This window comes from Miniopterus schreibersii (assembly GCF_964146895.1).
Source record: "Miniopterus schreibersii genome assembly, chromosome: 3".
Taxonomy (NCBI): Eukaryota; Metazoa; Chordata; class Mammalia; order Chiroptera; family Miniopteridae; genus Miniopterus; species Miniopterus schreibersii.
In genome coordinates, this window is record NC_138103.1 from 65,252,536 (window position 1) to 65,274,342 (window position 21,807).

The 21,807-nt window shown below is 34.7% G+C and overlaps 1 protein-coding gene across 1 annotated transcript in view; it reads right to left on the reverse strand.

Annotated features, from left to right (window-relative positions):
• Positions 1-3,719: 3,719 nt before the first annotated feature.
• Positions 3,720-21,807, reverse strand: part of AGGF1 (angiogenic factor with G-patch and FHA domains 1) — a 28,739-nt gene continuing 10,651 nt past the window's right edge. The window contains exons 6-14 of the mRNA XM_081133127.1: positions 20,383-20,713; positions 19,416-19,527; positions 18,524-18,575; positions 14,600-14,701; positions 13,563-13,728; positions 11,943-12,025; positions 8,151-8,278; positions 7,923-8,022; positions 3,720-6,595 (exon numbers count right to left, since the gene is read on the reverse strand). Coding sequence (XP_080989253.1) covers positions 6,395-6,595; positions 7,923-8,022; positions 8,151-8,278; positions 11,943-12,025; positions 13,563-13,728; positions 14,600-14,701; positions 18,524-18,575; positions 19,416-19,527; positions 20,383-20,713 — 1,275 coding nt within the window. The 3' untranslated portion in view covers positions 3,720-6,394. The remainder of the gene's footprint in view (positions 6,596-7,922; positions 8,023-8,150; positions 8,279-11,942; positions 12,026-13,562; positions 13,729-14,599; positions 14,702-18,523; positions 18,576-19,415; positions 19,528-20,382; positions 20,714-21,807) is intronic.

A 21,807-nucleotide genomic window follows, 5' to 3' on the forward strand; every position in this document is an offset into this window, starting at 1 on the left:
GGCCCTTTCCCCTAAAAACTTTGGCATGTGAAAAAAACTTTTAAATGAACAATAACTATTTTGGATTAATACTCTTTGGGGAACTATCAAGGCCTTCATGTGACTACTTGGCCTTTATATTCTAACAAATACTGTCTAAGAAATAAATGTAAGCTCCAAGAATGCAGGCAGTCTAATTGGTCTGTCTACTGCTGTATCCCAAGTGCCTGGAATTGTGCCTGGTGTGTGTGAAGTACTTCCTGGATATCTGCTGGGTGAATGAATGCATGCTGTCGAAAGAGCTTCATATAAGAGTATCTGCAATACAGTTCTTGGCATTCCCCTGCAGCTCCCTTGCCCCCACAGGGTACCCTGAGCCAGGGTGGGCCTGCCAGAGCTCCCTGTCCTTCTCCAGATAGCTCCTTTTCCAGTCATGCAGAACCCATCCCTTCTTTGAGGATGATAAGGGTCCTTCACAATAGCTTTTACCCTTATCACTGTCTTTCTCATTACCAACCCCGTGCTCATTCTCCAGTACTCATTAAGAAACCCAGCTTCTGACTCAGTCTTCTTGACCACGCCTTTCTCCTATCATCTCCTTGAGGAATGAAGATGGCCCATCCCCTTACCTTGACCTCCCTGGTTTCAATAACCACCATCTCCACTCCGGGATTCTACTACAAATGCGCCCTTGGTAATGGTAGCATGGCATAATAATATGAATAATTTCTAATATTTGAGGGCTTATTATGTGCTGGACACTGTGCTCAGTGCCACATAGGCCTTATTATCTCACTTAAACTTTCCCATGCCCAACAAAGACATTAAGGTACACAGGTTTAAATAAATTTTTTAACATCACTCAGCTCAGCAGTGGTGGATCTGTAATTTGAACCCAGGTCAATCAGACCCTTCAGCCTGTGCACTTACCCATCCCATTGGGATGAAAAGAACCTAGATTTAAACCCTGTCTCTGCCATTCTGTCACATGGGCTTTTTGATTTGAGCAAAATTAAAACCTCTCTACGCCTGTTTTCTGATCATTCATAAAATACTGTCAGGAATAAAGAAGATAATAAATGTTAGGTGCCTAGCACAGTGCCTGACATACCATAAATGTGTGTTCCATCCATTCTACCAACAAGCACTTATTGAGCACCTCCTAAGCATCCACCTGTGGTAGGTACTGAAGACACAGAAGTGGGTAAGAAAAGCCAAGTCCCTGCCTTCACAGGTCTGCACAGCATCTGGCAGGTGCTCAATAAACATTTGATAAATGAAACAAGCCCTCAAGGAGGTCTGCCAGCCTCTACTCTACCTCTCATCAATCAGCCAGTTATTCTGCAATAAAGCAATCTAATGTCGGCCCTTCCTTGCTTAAAATCCTTCATCAAAAAAGATAAAATCCAAATTTCTTAACACAATATGCTAGAAAGGCTATAGGTAAGTGGCTCAGTTCCCCTCTCCACCCCACCCTGCTTCATCCTCTTTTCTTTAAGCAGCGAAAAACCTTTCTTCATATGTAATCTATTTGGAAGCCTGAATTGAAAACCAGATCAATAGAGACCTATTCTGGTAACAGGCATGAGAATTGGAGTCACCAGTTTAGATCCTAACCCTTTCCACCCTCATCAAGCGCATGCACACGGACATACAGCTGCAGCTCCTAAGGCAATGCCATAGGTTCAGTCAGTTTGAAAACCAAGCTTTAGATCAATGTTTTTCTAACTGCAGGACACAATCGCCTGGTGAATTATGAAATCAATTTTGCGGTTGGAATCAGTGATTTGGAAAACAAAACTAAGAGTGCATTACATGAACTAATGGCTAGGTATTGGTATGTAAAACCTGTTACACATACACGCACAGACACTCACATATTAAGCTGTGATATAAACTGCCTTTCTTACTGTGGATCATGGTCAAAACGATTTAAAAGCCACTGCTTTACTTCTTCTATGTAGCCTCAGTTCCCTCCATGTTTCCTCAGTCACACAAAACCCCATCCGTATTAAGCCACCTACAGACCCCCAAACCCATCTTGCTCTTTCACTTCTATACCTGGGAGTGTATAAGCCAGGCCTGGTGCTGGCACTAGGAATGCAATAGTGAGAAAAACCAAGGTCTTACCCACATGGCATTTAAGAATCTAGACAGAAAAATATCATACTAGTCACACTAATGAATATATAACTGTGAACAAAATAAGCAGCTTAAGTGAAACGAATACGGATTTTCAAGAACATTTATCAAAGGAATTAGTCTAGGGGGCAAATGAGGCATCCCTGAAGAATCAATTAGCAGAGATCTAAAGGATATGTCGGAGTTAAATTAACTAGGCAAGAGTGGAGAAAGAGTACTCCAAACATAACAGAGTATAAGCAACCCTGGGACGAGAGAGCATGGCTTGCCTGAGAAACTGAAAAAGAGGCCAACATGCTAGAGCTCAGAGAACAAGTGGGAGAGAGATACAAGGTAAGACTGGAAAAGTTAGCAGTGGCTAGATCAGGTAGGGTCTTATGCGCCAAGATTTTGTTTTCTGTCCTCAGTAATGGGAAGCCATTGGAGGGTTTAAACAGGAGATGATGAAACAGGAGTTGTGAAGACACTATAACTGTAGTGTGGATGGACTGGAGGGAGACCAGTGGTGACAGTGAATTGATTTAGTGCTCTGGAAATCAGGAGGAAGGGAAGAGAAGCTGGTGGTACTAAACAGAGGCTGATTCCCAGGTTCTGGTTTACACAACTTGCTAGATGGTGCTGCCAGCTGAGAGTAAACTGGAAAAGACCAGGATTGGAGAAGACTGTCTTTGATCTTGGAGAGCTGCATTGATGGTGACTCAGAGTTAGGTATGTATCCTGACTAAAAGAACCTGGAAGTCATGGGTGTGTAGACTTCTCGTATGTGGGCGTAGAGAGTGAGGAACATGTCTGGGGTTGAGGCCTCTCCATTTTTTGGTGTTATATTCCTACTTTCTACAAATGTGTGTCATTACACCTAGTTAACTACACAATTATACCTACTTAAAGTTCAAATACAGAAACAATAAAATAGAAAGTGAAAGTCTTTTCACTGGTTGGGTAATTAATATTAACAATTCAATATGTACCCATATTTCTTTTAAATGAGATTATGCTACACACACTTTTCTACAGCCTTTTTAAAGCTGCAATGTAGTAAGAATATTCTTCCATATTAGGGTATAGGTAGTTCTATCTTACTCACCTGAAGGGCTACCAAGTATTGTATGGTAGGACTGTATCACAATTTAACCAACCCCCTGGCAGACAGTTACCTGCTCATTCAAGTGTCCCCTTCTTCTTTTTCACTGAACCCCGAGTCTGTTCCAACAGCAACATGGTCCAACAGCAACATGGTCAGCCTCAGGTGATGGTTCATGATTGGCTTAAGTCAACTGAGACTGTCTTGTTGCCCACCTTTCCAACTTCCCTTGTAACTGTGGGCAGTCGTGTTATCAGGTTCTGGCTGATGACCCTAAGGAGAAGTGTGCTCTGAGAGCTCCCGAGTAAACGTATGCTTTCCTGATAAAAGAGAATTAATGCGAATAATACTCTTTACCCTTTCTTCTTGTTTTAGACATAAATGTGATGAGTGAAGTTCCAAAGATCACTCTGCAACTAAAAGCCAGAGCTAACACTAAGAATAGTAAAGCAGACAGGCAGAGTGAAAGCCTCGGCTGAGACAGATAGATACACACACATGAACACCGACTCATTTTAAAGAATCCAAATGTATTTTCAACTTTAAAGTCTAAAAAAGTAAAAGCAAAATGTTTTGACTCAAAGACTCAGAGACATATGTGATGCCCTACAAAAATAAGAAGCACATTTAGAATACGATGTTAGAGAAAATACTTTCAAACTGTTCCTGAGAAATGCCTTTCTGGCTCCCTGCCAAGCACATCCCTCTTCCTGCAAACTGACAGGGTGGCCTTTGTGCAAAATCTCTGATACTTCTGGCTTTACCTTGCTTGAGATTTCTATCTTCTTTTCCCTGAAATTTGAAAGTGTACCAAATTAAGAAATAATCTTTTACATTAAAGTTTGGAAGGCATTTGATTCGGGTGAACCATAACTTTTCTTAGGTTCATAATTAGAATAAAAATGAAACATCAGAAGTAAAAATTGTTTAAAAGCAGAAAAAAGAATCCTCTCTTTTTGAGAAAAAGTGCTTCCTAGCTATTTAATTATAGAAAACAATTTCTGTTATTTTACTCTAATGTTGATGGTTTCTTCTGTTCTCAATTTTACCAGCTTCTCATGTTCTAGCAAAAATATAAGATGTTAGATTTCTCAAATTCAGTAACTTGTAGCTCCACTTAAAATAAACTTAAAAGCTTTTAAATTAATAAACTTATACTGAGTGAATAAACTATAATTTAAAATATTAGACACAAAACAATTTTATGTGTAACCCAAATTGTACATAATTCACATCTACGCTTCTAAACAAATAGAAGCTCACATTTGTACTACTCTTACAGTTTACAAAGTGCTGTTATATACATTTTCTCATTTTCTATTCCAGACAGACATGTGAGATAAATATAATTATTTCACAATTGGAAATAGACCCAGACATGATTCAGTGCTTTAACCACTATACAGTGTAGCCCTGAGACTTTGATCTGCAAAGGGTTTTAATAATGCAAATATCACATATATTTCAGTTTCTATCACCATTTCAAGTTTCCATTTTAACAAAAGAAAACAATGAAAAAACTTTTCTGCAATCCAATAATAAAATGGGAACTATATAGACAGTATACTAACCCAATGAGTAAGATCCACCAGAAGCAAAGTCCTATATTGCTACCTATATATAGGGCACCAGTACCAAAACCAGTAATTTACTCATTTAGATGAGTAATTTAATCATTTAGATGAGTAATTTTTTTCTAATGTAGAGAAAGTAACACAGGAAACTCCTGTTTCCTCCAAGTCTAATGTACACATATATGTGTTAGGGTGTGTAGGAGGCCAGGAAAGATACAGGAAAAAAAACTTTATCCAGATCTGGGGTTCTAGGTCCTCTGATTATCCCAGCTTAGGCTTAAAGGGACTTAACAATTTGGTCACATGTCTCAACTTTAATAATAAATTTATTTTCCTTTCCCCACTCCCTTTTCTTTCTAAGTACCCTATACCATTTAGACTAGAAATTACAACAGGTAGCCTTTCCTTCTAAATGATCTTCCCTACTGTACAATTTTTTTTTCAGAATTTTCCTTTCCTAGTCTAAATCTTGAAGACATTTCTTTATAGTAGATGAGGGAGCTGTAGCTTATATTCCATGCCAGAAAAGAGTCAGTTCCAGCATTAATTTCCCAGCCAAGAGCTGAGAGAAAAGTTAAATGGAAAAGAACAGTGATAACTGGCTGAGCAGTGACACCTGCACTCAGAAAGCTGCACTGCAGTTCTCCAATATCTGAGGTTATCCTTGTGTTGCTGCTCTGCCAATTTCAAAAGGAAAATTCTGGCTGGTTGTGAGTTCAAAGCAGACTAGTATGTTTAAATCACTGGTTCAATGAATCACTCTTTTTGATGTTATAACATGTTTTTTATTGCATTTGAGAACATTTTCAATAAATACTTGAGTTTGAGGCCTGGGCTAGGCAATCTTTGCAGTAGAAATCATATTTATCTGGCAAAGCTCCATTGCCAGCAATGGGATTTATCAAAACTATAAATGCCAGCACCTTGAATATTTCAATACTGCACTCTATTGTTCATATCCAAATATTTCAGCTATGAAACAAACCAAAGTAAATACTTAATATATAGTATAAATCAACAGATTCTTCACAGAAGAAAACAATGAAAGACTAATTTTCTACATGTCACCTGTTCACTAGTTCTTCAATAATATTACTTATGTTATTTTGAGGATAATAAAATTTATGCACCACTACCCATGTTTTCTCAACATTTTTTATCTAAGTTCTAAAGGGCATAAACAAGGATGTATATAGTGAGAATTATTTTTATAAACTTGATTTTTTTGTTGTTGCACACCTTACAATAATGAACATATGGAGACAAAGACAAATGTACATTTAAATCATTAGCGGGAATATGAATTTTGCTTAAATGGCTACTTATATGGGTCTTATAAATGACATGATAAAAGAACAAGGTTTGATAAGCTCATCCATGCCCTGTGAACTTTAATCCACCCACCGAATAACTTGATTCAGTCACTATTTAATAGTTTTAAAAGATGTTTTTTAAAAGCTGTAAAACACATTTTATTATACATTTCTGAATCGTGAGGGGTAAATTGTGATACAGTTCCCTCGTGCCACTGGCTCTTTTGGAGAAAAAAGTTCTGCAATGAAGTAAGAGTTTCCAGACTCTTTGTTAAAAAGCTTGAATTGTGTTCTAAGACTGACCTTCACTCTACAGTCCCTTTGACCCAAGGCATGGTTCCTGGTGCTTCTTTTTGAGGCTTAGTTTCTGGGAAGTTTTCAGCAAACCTCTCTCGTGCTTTCTCCCAGTTCTTCTTGCTCTTGTTTTGGAGAAGGTGAACATCTTCAATTGAGGATGGTTTACCTGTCCCCAAGCCTGCATGTGTTCGTCGAAGCTGAAGCTGGATCTGTTACCAAAAGTTGAGCAGAGGACTTATTTACTGTACAGTCAAAGCACACTGAAATCTACTGTGTCCAACTTGGTATTTTAACTATTATTCTCTGATTTAGAAAAGATTGATGCAAAAGAAAAACCTGTCAAATGCATCAGATACATACAGGAATACATACATGATTATACGTGGAACTTAAACTAATTTTTCTACATTGTCTTGCCTGTCAATAAGGACAGCTGACTCTACAAAGAAAAATATTAAACAGAGCTGAATTTCACTAAAATATTGCAGAATCTGTCATCTCACTCTAACCAAAAGTAAAGGCAATAGATATATTTAAACCCACTGTCCTGCCTCATCTAAGTAAGTGAACAGGTAGGTTAAACATCAAGAGTCATAAAAAGAACTCACAACGACTCTCTCATTGCTGATGTTTCTTTCTCTCTCTCCCCCTCTCCCTTCCTCTCTCTGAAATCAATAGGTATATGTTTAAAAAAAAGAGGTCACATCTCTCTTAAAAAAAAAAGAACTCAATTGTTTATTTTCATAAAAGGAAGGGAATACTTACTATTTTGAGAACCATTAAGAACTACCAGGTACTGAGTGCCTAATGTATGTCAGGCACCAAGCTAGGGGGCTTTATCTTCATGACATCACTGAAAAACTTACCCTAAGTCCCACATATAGTGAGTGGCAGAGCACATATTCTAACCTAGGTGTGACTATAAAACCCATGTTCTTCCCATTGTATCTCAATGGGATGAGAAAACTTTCATTAAACTCACAGTGATCCATTCATTATTTCTTTAGGTACCAAGTAATCATGAAGAAAGTTCTTTGGTCATGTTACTTTGTAAGGTTTTTGTGAAAGATAATCTGAATCCTGATGAACCATGAGAGTGCAGAATTAAATCACTATTGTTTTTCAAACATTATTCTATTGCTTGTTATATGCTGATTCCTAAACCCAAAATAGATTCTCCAGCTAATACAGAATCTTCCTATCTGTTAAGTACAACTAACTGCTCTACAATACTTAGTACCAGGAAATTATTAAAAACAACTAAAAGACACAGAAAAACCTTTGGCTCAAGAAATAACATTTACTATCCTAGCTCCACTGAAGGAAAAAACTCTAATAGGCTTCCTAAAAACAGTAAAAACAAAATAAAACAATGCACATATATGTATTTGGTAATCATGAATGCCACTAAGGCAGTAATCACATTTGCTTTTGCTTGCTACTATTCTACTAGCTCTTGAGGCAATGCCTGGCACATATTAGGTACACAGCAAATATATCTGCAGTAAGAATAGTGAAAGAAAACGCAAGTCTTACCGGAGTTTTCATTCCTCCACCATCCTTCCCTAGGCCCTCTCCTTTTTTCCAACCCATCTTCTCCAACATCTTCCGCCCTTTGTTGCTATCAGTAATTTCACTTGGGAAAAAAAATTAAGATGATAGTTGATTTCTGAAAGATCATTTAGGTCACATTTATAATAAATGAAAATATTAAAAATTGGCACAACTACCTTAGAAAGCTACTTTGGAAAAACTAATACTTACGAATGAACAGATGCAGGAGCATCATCTATTTGGAAAGTTCCTTCACTTCCAATCTGCTTCCTCCGTTTCCCCGCTCTATCTTTATATTTTGGATTCTTCAATGCCTTTTCATCTTCGTAGTCTGTATTCTTTATAAACACAAAATATTCATTGAAAAAACAAAACTGATAAATAAAAATGTAATGTCTGCATATTTGCCTTATTAGCAAATATGGCTCAATGTGGTCTCTATTAAACTATGAATTAAAACAAGCCATGCTGTAAGTGAAGACAATTATATTATTGAATATGCTATCTTTATTCCATCTCCTTTAAAATGTTTTACTCAAAGTTGTACTATAACACAAATTGTATATAGAACAATAAATCATATGTAAATTATAAGTAATTGTAAGATAATATAGTAAAATACAGTATATTTTGACTTAATGCTGTGTACTCATATTCTCAGATTAACCACCAGCATTCAAAAAAATATAAAGGACCACTGGGTTGGAAAAAATATCTATTTCTCCTTTTCTCTAAGGAACTAAAAGCAAAGAACCTAAAATAGTTTGATTACTGTTCCTTAGGAAGGAAAATGTAGAAAGTCTTTTAAATAATGGATAAAAAGCAAACACTCCTTTGTACTGGCAATAATAGCTTTTTGCATCAATACAGCTCCATTTATATGATTAATCAGTCACTCAAGAAAAATTTAGTGAGAAAAGAGTGTGTTAAGCTCCATGCTAGGTGATGGAATGCAAAGAAGTTTATAATCCCAGAAGACAGATACATATAATCTTTAGCAAGATACAGTATGATTGATTCAACAATAAAGGCATACAGCCCAGCCGGTGTGGCTCAGTGATTGAGCATCCACCTATGATCCAGGAGATCCAGGTTCGATTCCGGGTCAGGGCACATGCCTGGGTTGCGAGCTCGATCCCCAGTTGAGGGCGTGCAGAAGGCAGCCAATCAATGACTCTCATCATTGATGTTTCTATCTCCCTCTCCCTTTCTAAAAAATACCAAAAAACAAACAAAAAAAAACCAATAAAGGCATAGATAATATGTGGCAGTGGCACAAAAGGGGGGGGGAGTCAACTCAGCTTGGGGCTTCAGAGAAGGCTTCTCTCCACCCTCATTATTACTTGCTGATCTTTATATAAAATATAAAAAGTATGACATTCATGCACAGAGATGGCAGGAGCTGCTAGAGCAATTCAAGGAAAGTGCCACAGGAGTTTTTACTAAATTCTGCTTTTAATCAGAGAAGAAAAATAGAACCATTGATTCTAATGAGTTTTTCTTCCCTAAAAGATACAGAAACTGAGTTAAAATTTTTGAGAAAACATTTTATTCTCTCTTTATAGATCTTCTATTTTCCTCCCAAATTAGTTCCTTGGCTTTTCCCCCCCTCTTTCTATTATAATTTATCTCCCTTAGTATAAAAGTAACAACAAAAATACAACTTTTTTTTAAATCTTCACCCGAGGATAATTTTTCCATTGCTTTTCAGAGAGAGTAGAAGGGTGAGAAAGAGAGAGAGACAGGAAGAGGGAAACAGAGAGCAAGAGAGAGAGAGAGAGACCGAGGGAGAGAGAGAGAAACATTGATGTGAGAGAGACACAACAACTGGGCGCCTCCTGCACATGCCCCAACCAGGGCCAGGGATGGAGCCTGCAACCAAGGTACGTGCCCTTGGCTGGAAACGAGCCTGGAACCCTTCAGTCCTCGGGCTGATGCTCTAACCACTGAGCCAAACCAGCTAGGGCGACAAAAATACAATTTTGCAGAATATATATTATTTTGGCAGTATCTTTCCGCACATCTTCATGAAGTGTAAAAAGCACTGGACAAATACACCTGAAACCTAGAATCTATATTTAGCTCTGTCATTTAGTAGCTGAGTGACCCTTAGCTTTAGTTTCTCAAATGTAAACTGAAAATATTAATTACAGCCTGGCCGGCATGGCTCAAGGGTTGGGCATCAACCTATGATCCAGGAGATTGAGGTTCGATTCCCAGTCAGGGCAAATGCCCAGGTTGCAGGCCTGATCCCCAATAGGGGGCATGCAGGAGGCAGCCGATCAATGACTCTCTCATTACTGATGTTTCTCTCTCTCTCTCTATCTCTCCCTTTCTCTCTCTGAATTCAATAAAGATATATTCTTAAAAATTTATATATATATATAAACCTTCCTGGTCTACTTATAGGATTAAATGGCAACATTTTTTTACAGCCTTATTGAGGTATATTTACATACAATAAATTACACATAAAGTGTACAATTAGACACTTCTGAGATGTGTATACACCTATGAAAACACAACCGCAATCAACAAACATGTCCATCTCCCACAAGTGTCCCCGTCCTGTTTTGTAATCTATCCCTCAGGTCCTCCCTGTGCATCCTCCTTCTCCTGTATTCAGGCAACTAGATCCTTCTGTCACATGTAAGTTTGCTTCCCTAGAATTTTATATAAATAGAAGTATATACTGTGTACTCTTCGTATCTGGTTTCTTTCACTCAGCATAAATGAGATTCATCCATATTGCAGCCTGTACAATAGTTGCTTTTTTATTGCTAACTAGTGTTTGTCCACTCATGAGGAACACATACATTTTTTTTCCAGTTTTGGCTAAAAGAAAAAAAGCTGCTATGAACATTTGTTTACTAGTCTTTGTATGAACATATGCTTTCATTTCTCTTGGATAAATACTTCAGAGTAGAAGGATGAATCATACAGTAGTTGAATTATATACTTAACTTTTAAAGAAACTACTAAACTGTTTTCCAAAGTAATCACACCATTTGATGTTCTCACCAGCAGTATGTGAAGAGTTCCTCCACATGCCCACCAACACTAGATATGGTCAGTCTTTTCAACTGGTTTTAATTTCCCTAATGACTATGACACTGAACATCTTTTCATGTGTTTATTTACCACCTGTACAGTGTCTATTCAAATCTTTTGCTCATTTTTTAACTGACTTATTTTTACTGAGTTTTGAGAGTTCATTATGTATTCTAGATATAAGATGTATAATTTTTATCAGACACATGATTTGCAAATATTTTTCCCAGTCTGTGGCTTATCTTTTCATTCTCTTAACAGTGTCTTTGGAGAAACAGAAGTATTGGAGGAAGTGCAATTTAATATGTTCTTTTATGGACTGTGCTTTCAATGTTAGAAATCTAAAAAATCTGTGCCTAAAAGGTTTGTGTCAAAAAGTTTTACAGTTTTAGGTTTTAAATTCATATCTATGATCCACTTTTATTTCATTTACATGTTATGTGGTTTGAGTCAAAGTTCTTTTTGTTGTTATGTTTGCATATAGCAATCCAATTGTTCCAGCATTGTTTGTTTAAAAAGATCATCCTTTCTCTACCAAAATGTCTTCACACCTCTGTTGAAATCATACATACACACACACGTACACATCTGTCTATCTATACGGATCGATTTCTGGATTCATTATTCTGTTTCCCTGACCTATTTGTTAATTGCTGTAATTTACAAGTAAGTCTTGAAATTGGGCATTCAACTGTGTTCTTCAATGGTAACATTTTGATGGAAGTTTTTAAAAACCAGAAATGGCTATCCAAATGTAGGGTACGATTATCATTGTTCTACTTCAACCTCAACAGCTGTTAAGGTAACAATAAACAACTAAAAGAAATTACATAAACATCAAAATCATTCTAAATAACTCATTTTTAATATATAAAATGTACTATGCATATCTAAAGGATTTTTACCAGGTACACAATTTTGAACACATGTAATAATATTTAACATCCTTACCCGTAAACCATATTTCACTCGTATTTTCTTTAATTCTTTCCTCCTTTCCAACTCTTTTTCTTCCTTGCTTAGTGTTGGACCAACTAAAAGGAAAAAGTGACTTTGGTTTAAAAAGAAAAACTCACTATATCTGATAGATTTTATATAAAGTTAATACTCATATTTAATAATTAAAAACATCTGTAGATTAATCAAAAGCACAAATAAACATTAATATAAAGGAATATTGGGTTGTGATGATGTCCTTTCAGCATTTTGGAAATTAAGTCTACTTGGAAAGTAAACCAAAATCCAAAAGTTATAGAAATGTTACAATATAGATAACAAAAGAAACACCAAACACCTTAATTTTTTGATATGATTATTATAAAAGAATCCCAAATACTGTGAATTTTCCAAAGAAATGCAGGCATGTGCAAAAGAAAAATCACAAAACCCAAGATTCACATTATTTTGTAATATGCCATATTTATTTTCATAATCTAGTGTTAGAAAATAAAAAACATACAGAGACCATGTAAAATTGGTATTTAGGGGAAAAAGTGATGTGAAAAAAATTAGTTCTTACTAGGTCAAAGTATTTAAATTTTAAAAGCCTTAGATGAGTGAGATTAAAGCAAAATAGCAACTTCCTACAGTGTTATTTACTACAGAAAATCATGGTATATACACAGGTGATCTATCAATATAAACTAGGAAAGTAGGAAAGCAAACATATCAACCAATAACTTTTAATATCTTGGCCTATTATTTTCCATGTTACTATTATATGACAGTTTAACTGTGGATGACTTTTTCCTATCAGTAAACAGATGTTTAAAGGAAACCAATCTTTATTACAGTTATGCCACAATTACACTTTTGAAGAACATTTAGCTTCTTCAAAAGCCAACTAGCCCGGCCGGGCGTGGTGGCTCAGCGGTTAAGCATCGACCCAGGATCCAGGTGATCAGGGTTCGATTCCCAGTCAGGGCACATGCCCAGGTTGCGGGCTGCAGCCGATCAATTACTCTCTCTCATCATTGATGTTTCTAGCTCTCTCTCTCCCTCTCCTTTCCTCTCTCTGAAATCAATAAAGATATATTTAAAAAAAAAAAAAAAGCCAACTAGATTAGCAAAAATGGAGCTAATGATTATCTCCTGGTCAGAAAGTAACCTAATGCTATAAAAAAGCAGTTATTACAAAGAAAAACCAACTACAATCATAATCGACTAGCCTAGGTCTCAAATTTGAAATACATGTCATTTCTTAGTCTCATTTGATAAAATTTACTGAAATATAAATTATCTCACCCTGGCCAGTGTGGCTCAGTTGGTTAGAATGTCATCCTGTACACCAAAAAGTGGCAGGTTTAATTCTCAGTCAGGGCTCATAACCAGGTTGCAGGTTTGATCTCTACTCAGGGGACATATGAGAGGCAACCAATAGATGTTTCTCTCTCTCTCCCCTTCCTCTCTCTAAAGTCAATTAAAAAAAGAAATATAAATCATCTCAATAAAGTATTATATCAAAATTTATTAGATCAAGATATGAAGCTGGTAGCCAACTGATACATTTTTAGAACACTCCAGTGAAGTGAAAACTTATCATGCCCACATATAACAAAACGTTTCACATACCAAAAGATTCGTCTTTCTTATCAAGACGAAGGTGAGCTCTAACCTGCCCTGGTTCACAGCCATCACAGGTGTCACTGCCAGGATGAATATGAAAAGAGAGCACAGTCTCTCCAATTTTCACTTCATCTCCATGCTCAAGTACGTAAGGGTCACATTTAGTTTTAGGCTGAGGGGAAAAAATTACAAAACAGAAATCAAAAAGAGTTACATATGATTATTTTATGTCAAATGGAAATAATGTCTGATTATAACAAAAAAAATTTTGAGATGATTCTCAATGAGATAGACAAATATATGTACACACATTTTCACAACGTGAGGATGATCCATAATGTTTTACTAGTGGAAAGATAATGGAACTGAGAAACTTCTAATTTTTATATTATCAAACACCATAATCTCCTATCTCCATGCCCAATCCTATCAGAGAAATACTCAACCCAAACTTCAAACAATCTCCTACCAAAACAAATAATCATAGTCAAAAAGACAAAGTGTTAAGGAGATTCTTGAAGCATTATTCTCCTTTTTCCTCTTGATAATTCAATTTTATTTCATTTTTTATTCTTATAGACTAAGACTAAGGTCTCCCTCCAGTGCCAAGCACTTTGCTACATGTTGAAGATAAAGGAGTTAAACTGGATACATATAGCCCAGCCCCTGCTTTAAGGAGTTTACAGTTTAGCAACACTTTCATTAAAACAAAATTTAAAAAACACAAAAAAGAAGGGCCCCTAAAGTTGCTCTAAGAACATTTAATCTGAGTAACTTTAAAACGCACTTACCTCTAAAAACAAGGCATAGATACATAATTAAAACAAGGCATAGATACATAATTAGAAGTCAAAACTCAAGAGTCAAGTATTCACTTATTATATACTTCAGCCCTTTCTGGGAATTCCCTTCCATGTAACCCACTGGACTTGAACACTGACCTAGCCAAATGGTATGTATAACTATGGTCTTCAGGAATAAAAAATTTCAGTTCAATTTTTTAAAATAATGTGCAAATAATTAATATATATATATACACTCACCTGAAGAATCTGTTTTCCATTAACAACTGTACCATTTTGACTCCCTTGATCCACAAGGACATAACTTTGTAAGTCATGGTCAAAATAAATTTCTGCATGAAACTTAAAAAAGAAACCAGGTAATTATAAAGTAGCATACTTTTTTTTAAGCCACAGGTAACAATTTCTCTATGATAGGATGCAATGGACTTCAGTCTCTGATAACTTTTATTATTTTTAATACTTATTCTGAATATAAAAGTATTATGATGCTTCTGGCAAAAATGTGGAGGCTACAGAAGAAAAAAAATCACACATAATTCCACCTATAACCACCATTAATAATGTAGTGTGTCCTGCCTTTTCTACTTCTGTAATATAGTTGAGACTATACTATATAAACAATTAGAAATTATTTTCACCTAACATAAATATTTGTCGATATCATTAAAAATTCTTAACACAAAAGGTGATTGAAACATTCAAAATCAACTTCTCAGAGAAGTTTTCCAGTTTTTCAATACTCAGGACTAATCACTCCTTGCTCCACAGTACTCTGTTTATATAACACATATGTTATATGAAGTTACCGAATATCTTAATGTCATTGTACTGCTTTCAATTACTGCTTACATTAGTTTACATTTTTGCTTACCTCTCAGTACATAACACAGTGCCTCACATATACTGACTGGACGTGTATTCAATACATGTCTCTTTAATTGGATAAAGAGCTGCAGAAATATTTAATTAAAATTTCATATACAATACAATACAGTAAGGAATGTAAAATGGTGCAGCTACCTAAGGGGGGGTCTAACAATTCTTCGAAAGGTTAAACAGAGAGTTACTATACAACCCAACAATTCTACTCCTAGGTTTATATCAAGAAAAATGAAAACATACATCCAAACAAAAACCTACACATGGATGTTCATAAGTGCATTATTCTTAATTGCCAAAAAGTGGAAACAATTCAAATGCCCATCAATTGATGAATAACAAAATGTATATCCATGCAATGGAATATTATTTGGCTATAAAAAGAAATGAAGAACTGACATATGCTACCACATGGATGAATCTTAAAGACATGCTAAGTAAAAAAGCCAGTTACAAAAGATAACATGCTATGTAATTCCATTTACATAAAATGCACAGAATAGGCAAATCCATAGAGACAAAGACTGGTGGCTGCCTATGGCTGTGGAGGGTGGAAAGAAATGAGTGACTACTACTGATTTTCTTTTTATGGTGAGGAAAATGTTCTGAAATTGATGTGATGATTGCAGAACTCTGTAAATACACTAAAAACCTCTGAATTACAGACTTCTAATGGGTAAATTGTAATATGGTACATAAAGTATATCACAATAAGGCTGCTCTTTAAAATTTTCATAAACATTATAAAATGTATCGAACACACAAAAGAATATATTGAACCTATCTACCCATGACCCAACTTTAATAAATTTTACCATATTTGCCTCAGATATTTAAAATAAATGATCCATAAATGTGTATCTCACTCCATCCATCCCCCACCTTCCTTTTCAGAAATTTGATGTTTATTTAATTATGACACATCTCGTTATACTTTTACCACATACATATGTATCCATTAACAATATATGTTTATTTTGCCTGGTTTGGAACTTGATATGAGTCACACTGTATGAATTTTGCATTGAGATATAATTTATATACAGTAAATTAATAGGCTTTAAATGGATAGGTTGATGAGTTCTAAGGAATTATGCTACTGTATATATAATTTTTTATTTTGCTTCTTTGGCGTAATATTATGTTACAAGGTATATCCAGTTGTGCACAGTTGTACAATTTTGCTGAATAGTAATCCATTGTATAGATGTACCACAATCTACATATTCTTCTGATAATGGACATCCAGGTTTTTCCTGAGATTTTATCATTTTTAAAAATGTTTCTATGAACAGTTCTGTACATAGAACCTTCTTGTGGAAAATGCAAGCGTTTCTCTAGGTTATATACTTAGGAATAAAATTGCTAAGCAATAGTATACGCAAAACTTTATTAGGTACTGCCATATTATTTTCCAAAGTAGTTGTACCAATTTATATTCCTAGCAGCAATCTATAATAATTCTTGTTGCTCTATACAGCCTTAACTAACACTTGATATTGTCAGAATTCGGTTTTTTGCAAGCATAATAGATGTGAAATTAAATCTCATCACTGTGATTCTAATTTGTATTTCCCTGATTATTACTGAGGCTGGAACCTTTTCTTGTAATGGCCATTTGGGTGTCCTGTTCTGTAAATTTTCTCTTCATGTCCTTTGTACATTTTATTCAATTGGGTAATTTAGAAAAATAACAACTATATCAAAGGGTTTAAGTGTTTTCAAGTCTTTTGACTTGAGATCTTATGCCAACAAACTGTTCTAAATTATATTCTCAATGGGAGTGATATTTAGCAAATACGATGAATGAAAACTGACATCTTGGCTTTATCTGTATTTCTTAAATTACTAAAATGAATGGTTTTTATATGTTAACCATGATATTTCCTCTACTGTGAATTGTTTATGTCCTTGACTCATTTACCAATTGGTGTCACAATGGGGTTTGAAAAGTGAATTTGTATGAGCTTTTAAAATGTAAAGGATATATATTTTGTCATATTTGTCTGACTGTCCTATTGTGCCTTTTAATTTGTTCCTTACATATAAAGAACTTCAAACTTATATTATTTAAAATTATCTTGTCCTCTGTGACTTTTTTTTTACTTAGAAAGTCTCCTATGCAGTGGTAAAATACCTACTTCTATTTTTTCCCCTAATAGTAATATGAAATGGGTGGGGGTGGGGTGAGAGTGTAATTTAATTTTTTTCACCTACCTGGATATGTGTGACATATATTGTCAAGCCAATTTTACACAGCTAACGAATTATTTACCCCACCAGTGGACATGTTAGTTCAAAAGAAAGAAATAAAAAGCAGAAATGCCACCAAAGAACTACCTGAATTTTTAGATTGGAGCGGGGGAAGGACTTCTTTCCCATTTAAGTTACAGATGGGTTTTCTTTGGGAGCAGAAGAATAAAGGGTCACAGGAAAGTTAAAAAGCAAGATAATTTGGTCAGAGTTAAGATTATGAGGATTTATTCCTCTCTGAATGAATCCAAACACAGTAAAAATAACTAGACTTTAAAACTAATAGTGAGAAACAAGTATCATTCCAAAAAGACAAAAATCATATAAAATATGTACTTTAGACCCATATTATAGTTTCATTAAATAGAAACAAAATGGGAATGATCAGAGGTCAAAAAAAGAAAAACAAAAAAAGGGGGGAAAGGTAACAACCATAGAAGGGAGGGATAAAAACTATAGAAAATACAGTGAAAAAAGATAAATATGAAGTATAAACTCTCGTAGCTAGACCTATTTTTTTTTTTAAGTTGCAACTCTGTTCTTATGGTTTGTTTTTAAAACTCAACTGTTTTCCTGAAAGAAACCATTAGAGGTTCAACTAGGAAAAACTGTATACAAAGTGCATTGGGTAGAAGAGAATAGATTGTCCCCGGGTTATAAAATACTCTGGACTTTAAGTAACCATCAACTAAAAGTAGCCTGAATCCAGGTTACTGATTCATTTTTGAATTGTCATAATATCTAGCAAATTTATTTCACTCAATAAACATCTGTTAGATGGGTATTACTTCAATACCTAAATTAATCCATTTTCTACTCTTCCATATTATTGAAAATTAAACATAACTTAGTTAATTCAAATTGTGATAATTTTTATTTTCTCAAGCAGTGAAATAAACAAACCTGCACTACTTTCATTAGCATTACTCCATTGACTATTAACCTTTCTATTAAATGGGAAAAACACTAAGCTTTCTGCCATAATGGTGATACATCAAGGTGCTATATTTGTAAAATCAAAGAGCTTACCTTACTGACACCAACTTCAGGGATTCGGAGAGTATGCTCCATATCTTTTTCTCTGCACAGTTAAGAAAAATGTCTTTAATCATTTTTGAAGCATATATAAATGCAGCACTTAGAGACAGGAAAAGAATTTTTTAAAAGATTTTGCTTGTCTTAAAAGATAGTGTTAAAAAAAAGGTATGTTATAATGCAAGTCTCTCTATCCCACTAAGTCCAGTTTCCTTAATCATACTCTAAATTTCCTACTTGAAAAGAGGTTCCAGAATTACTTTTATTCTTTGGTACATCTATCCCAGGCTAATAAACATCCAGTAGGACAAAATATCCGTTGTACTAATGTCAATTATTTACTCCAGATCTGTTGACTATGTTCCCATTTCTATTACTGCATATAAAAGGAGCACACTATTCTCCTAGAATTTAAAATTAAGGTATTGCACAGAATCTGAATTAAGGACAGATTATCTTTCCAGTTAGAAAGAAAGGAAATTATCTTACTCATGATTAAAACCTACCTCTCTAGCAAGCTGGTTATGAGCCACAAGGGGGTAAAGGAAAAGAAGCAGAGAAGGAGGCCAATACTGGGTTTAGGTAAGTAATTTAAACCTAAAAAAGGCAGTACAAAAGGTAAGAAAATGAAAAAATCTCTGTGAAAGTTATCAATGAGATTTTATCTCTTTATGGGCAGTCCCCTTTCGGAACTATGAAGTCATACCCTCAACTGATTTCCAAAAGCAAATGACAAAGGTAAGTGCCAGTAATATTTTTTGAGTACCATGTACAAGTAAGTACCTGAGTAATATGTACCATGCACATTTCATGATAACTGCTCAAGAAAGGTACAATCCACTAGAAAAAGATAAATATACAAATATAATAATATTAAACATTTTACCTTCCAATTGTAGCAGGGTTTACAGCTGTAATGATAAACAGTGATCCTGTCTGCAGCACTGGTGATCTAATAACAATTACTCTAATGCAAGGGGGCCAAATTTTTTCCTCATCTGCCAAAGAAACAAGTGGGTACATATTAACCAAATGCTATGGGGAAAAATTAGAAATGTCTAGGAATTGTAGGAGGTATCTATAAAATAAAAATGTATTGATCAAAGGTCTTAATTCTGTTTTAAACAACCTTCTTAGTTCCTGCTATATGACATAGCAGTTAGTAAACCTTAACACTATCACCAATTTAAAGTGATCAACCTAAAGGTCAGCAAAGTCAGCATATATCAGAATTACAAAATAATCAACTCTTTTTTTTTAAGATCTTGGAATTCAAAAATATAGAAAACAAACATTTTTATATTGTTAGAAAAACTGAGTCTACCCCATTTAAAAATATAAGAAATTCCATTAAGAACAAAATAAGCTCACAATAGCCTAATATGAAATCCTGGGTTTTAAAAGTATGTCTTTATATCCTCAAGCAAAAAAAAATTAGATTTATCATAATACCTATGTAGCTGAATTCATGGACTACACTTTTTAAAGACAATTTGCTCTCCCCCTCTCAATTATAAAAGCGGATTATAAATATCTAACCCACTAAAATAGACTTAATACATACTTTAGGATTAAGGCATAGGTAACTTGGTTTTGTGTTCTACTGACTAGGCCATTCAATGCAATGAAACTTTAAGGTGCAAGTGTTAGTCATTTATTCACATCCTACTCCCTAAGAATAACCAATGGTAGCCCACAAAACTTTCAATAATGTCATTAAAATAATCAATTTAAAACAATCAGGGTGTTTTTTTGGGCAGATATAGTATACTAACATTTTTAACAGGGTTGCTCTGTTTACAATGACCAGACAGAATTATTTATGTAAAATTAAATAATGGTTATTCACATACCTTCATCCTCAGTATCTTCTGCAGTTACATTGTCTTCACTGGTAATGTCGTCGTCGTAACTGTCCTCAGTCTGAGAGTCTGTAATTTCACCTTCTTCTGGCTCACTATCAATCTCTATGATTTTCTCATCTTTAAATGAAGTCGAATTATAGATGTTTTCATTAAGAGGAAATTCTATCGTCTTTCCGCTAAATGGAATAGTGAATTCAAGGGAACTACTTTTGTAACGAATGTCTACTTTGGCCTTCTTTTTCACATTTGCACAATCTTCTCCCTCACTGCAGTTTATATGCTCAACACTGGATGCCTTCTGATCTTCCGAATTCAAATCCTGGAAAAGGGTGGGTTGTGAGGATAACCTTAAACATGACCATCTTATAATGCTAAATGTTACAATGGATTAGTAAAGATATATGTACAGTGAAATAACAATAGCTATTATCTGTACCCTCTTCTGCTCATGTTCCCTTTCTTGGTTAAACACATTACCATGTGTTTAGCATCCAACTGAAAAATCTTATAGTTATCTTTGACATCCCTTAACCACTACATAAAATCAATTACCAAGCAATACAGACTATGTTTACAATTTATCCCAATTCTCTCTTCTTATCTATTTTCAATGTCCTAACTGTCCCAGTCCAGGCCCTCATCACATATTGCTTGGACCAGATGACAGTCTAGACCAATGCTGTCCAATAAAAAAAAAAATGCAAGCCATATTTATAATTTAAAATTTTCTAATACCCAAATTAAAACGGTAAAACACAAGTGAAATTCATTTTATTTTATCTAACCTAGTATTTACAAAATATTATCACTGAATATATTAATATTTAATCAATATAAAAACTACCAATGAAATATTTTACATGGATTTTTTTGTACTGTCTTCAAAATTGAGTGTAGTTTATACTTACGACACATTTTAATTAGGGCCAACTACATTTCCAGCGCTCAGTAGCAACATGTTTAGCTGGTGGCTACCTTACTGGACAGCAAAGGCCTAGAGAATACACCTATCCAAAATTTTCTTCTGAACTTTTAACCAATTATCAAGTCAACACAGAATTGGATTTCATTACAGCATGGATTTAAAGACCCAAATGTGCGTAACATAGCAGAATAGTAGTTTTGATAATACACAAGTTTAAAGTACAGATGAACCAGTTACATCTCTTTTATCTCAAATTCCAACTTACCTGGCGTAAGCCTTTTACTATTTATTATACAATTATATCGGGCATGCCTTTCAATAAATGAACAAATCTATTATTTTAACCATAGAAGAAGCAGAGAGTTCTTTTCCTCTTTTTCCTTTGGTTTGTAACAGACTAAATTTTCTTTCTTAGAGCCACATGATGAAGTGAATTCATATGTTCTTCTGTTATTTTATAAAATATGAGAGCATCTTAAAAACATTTT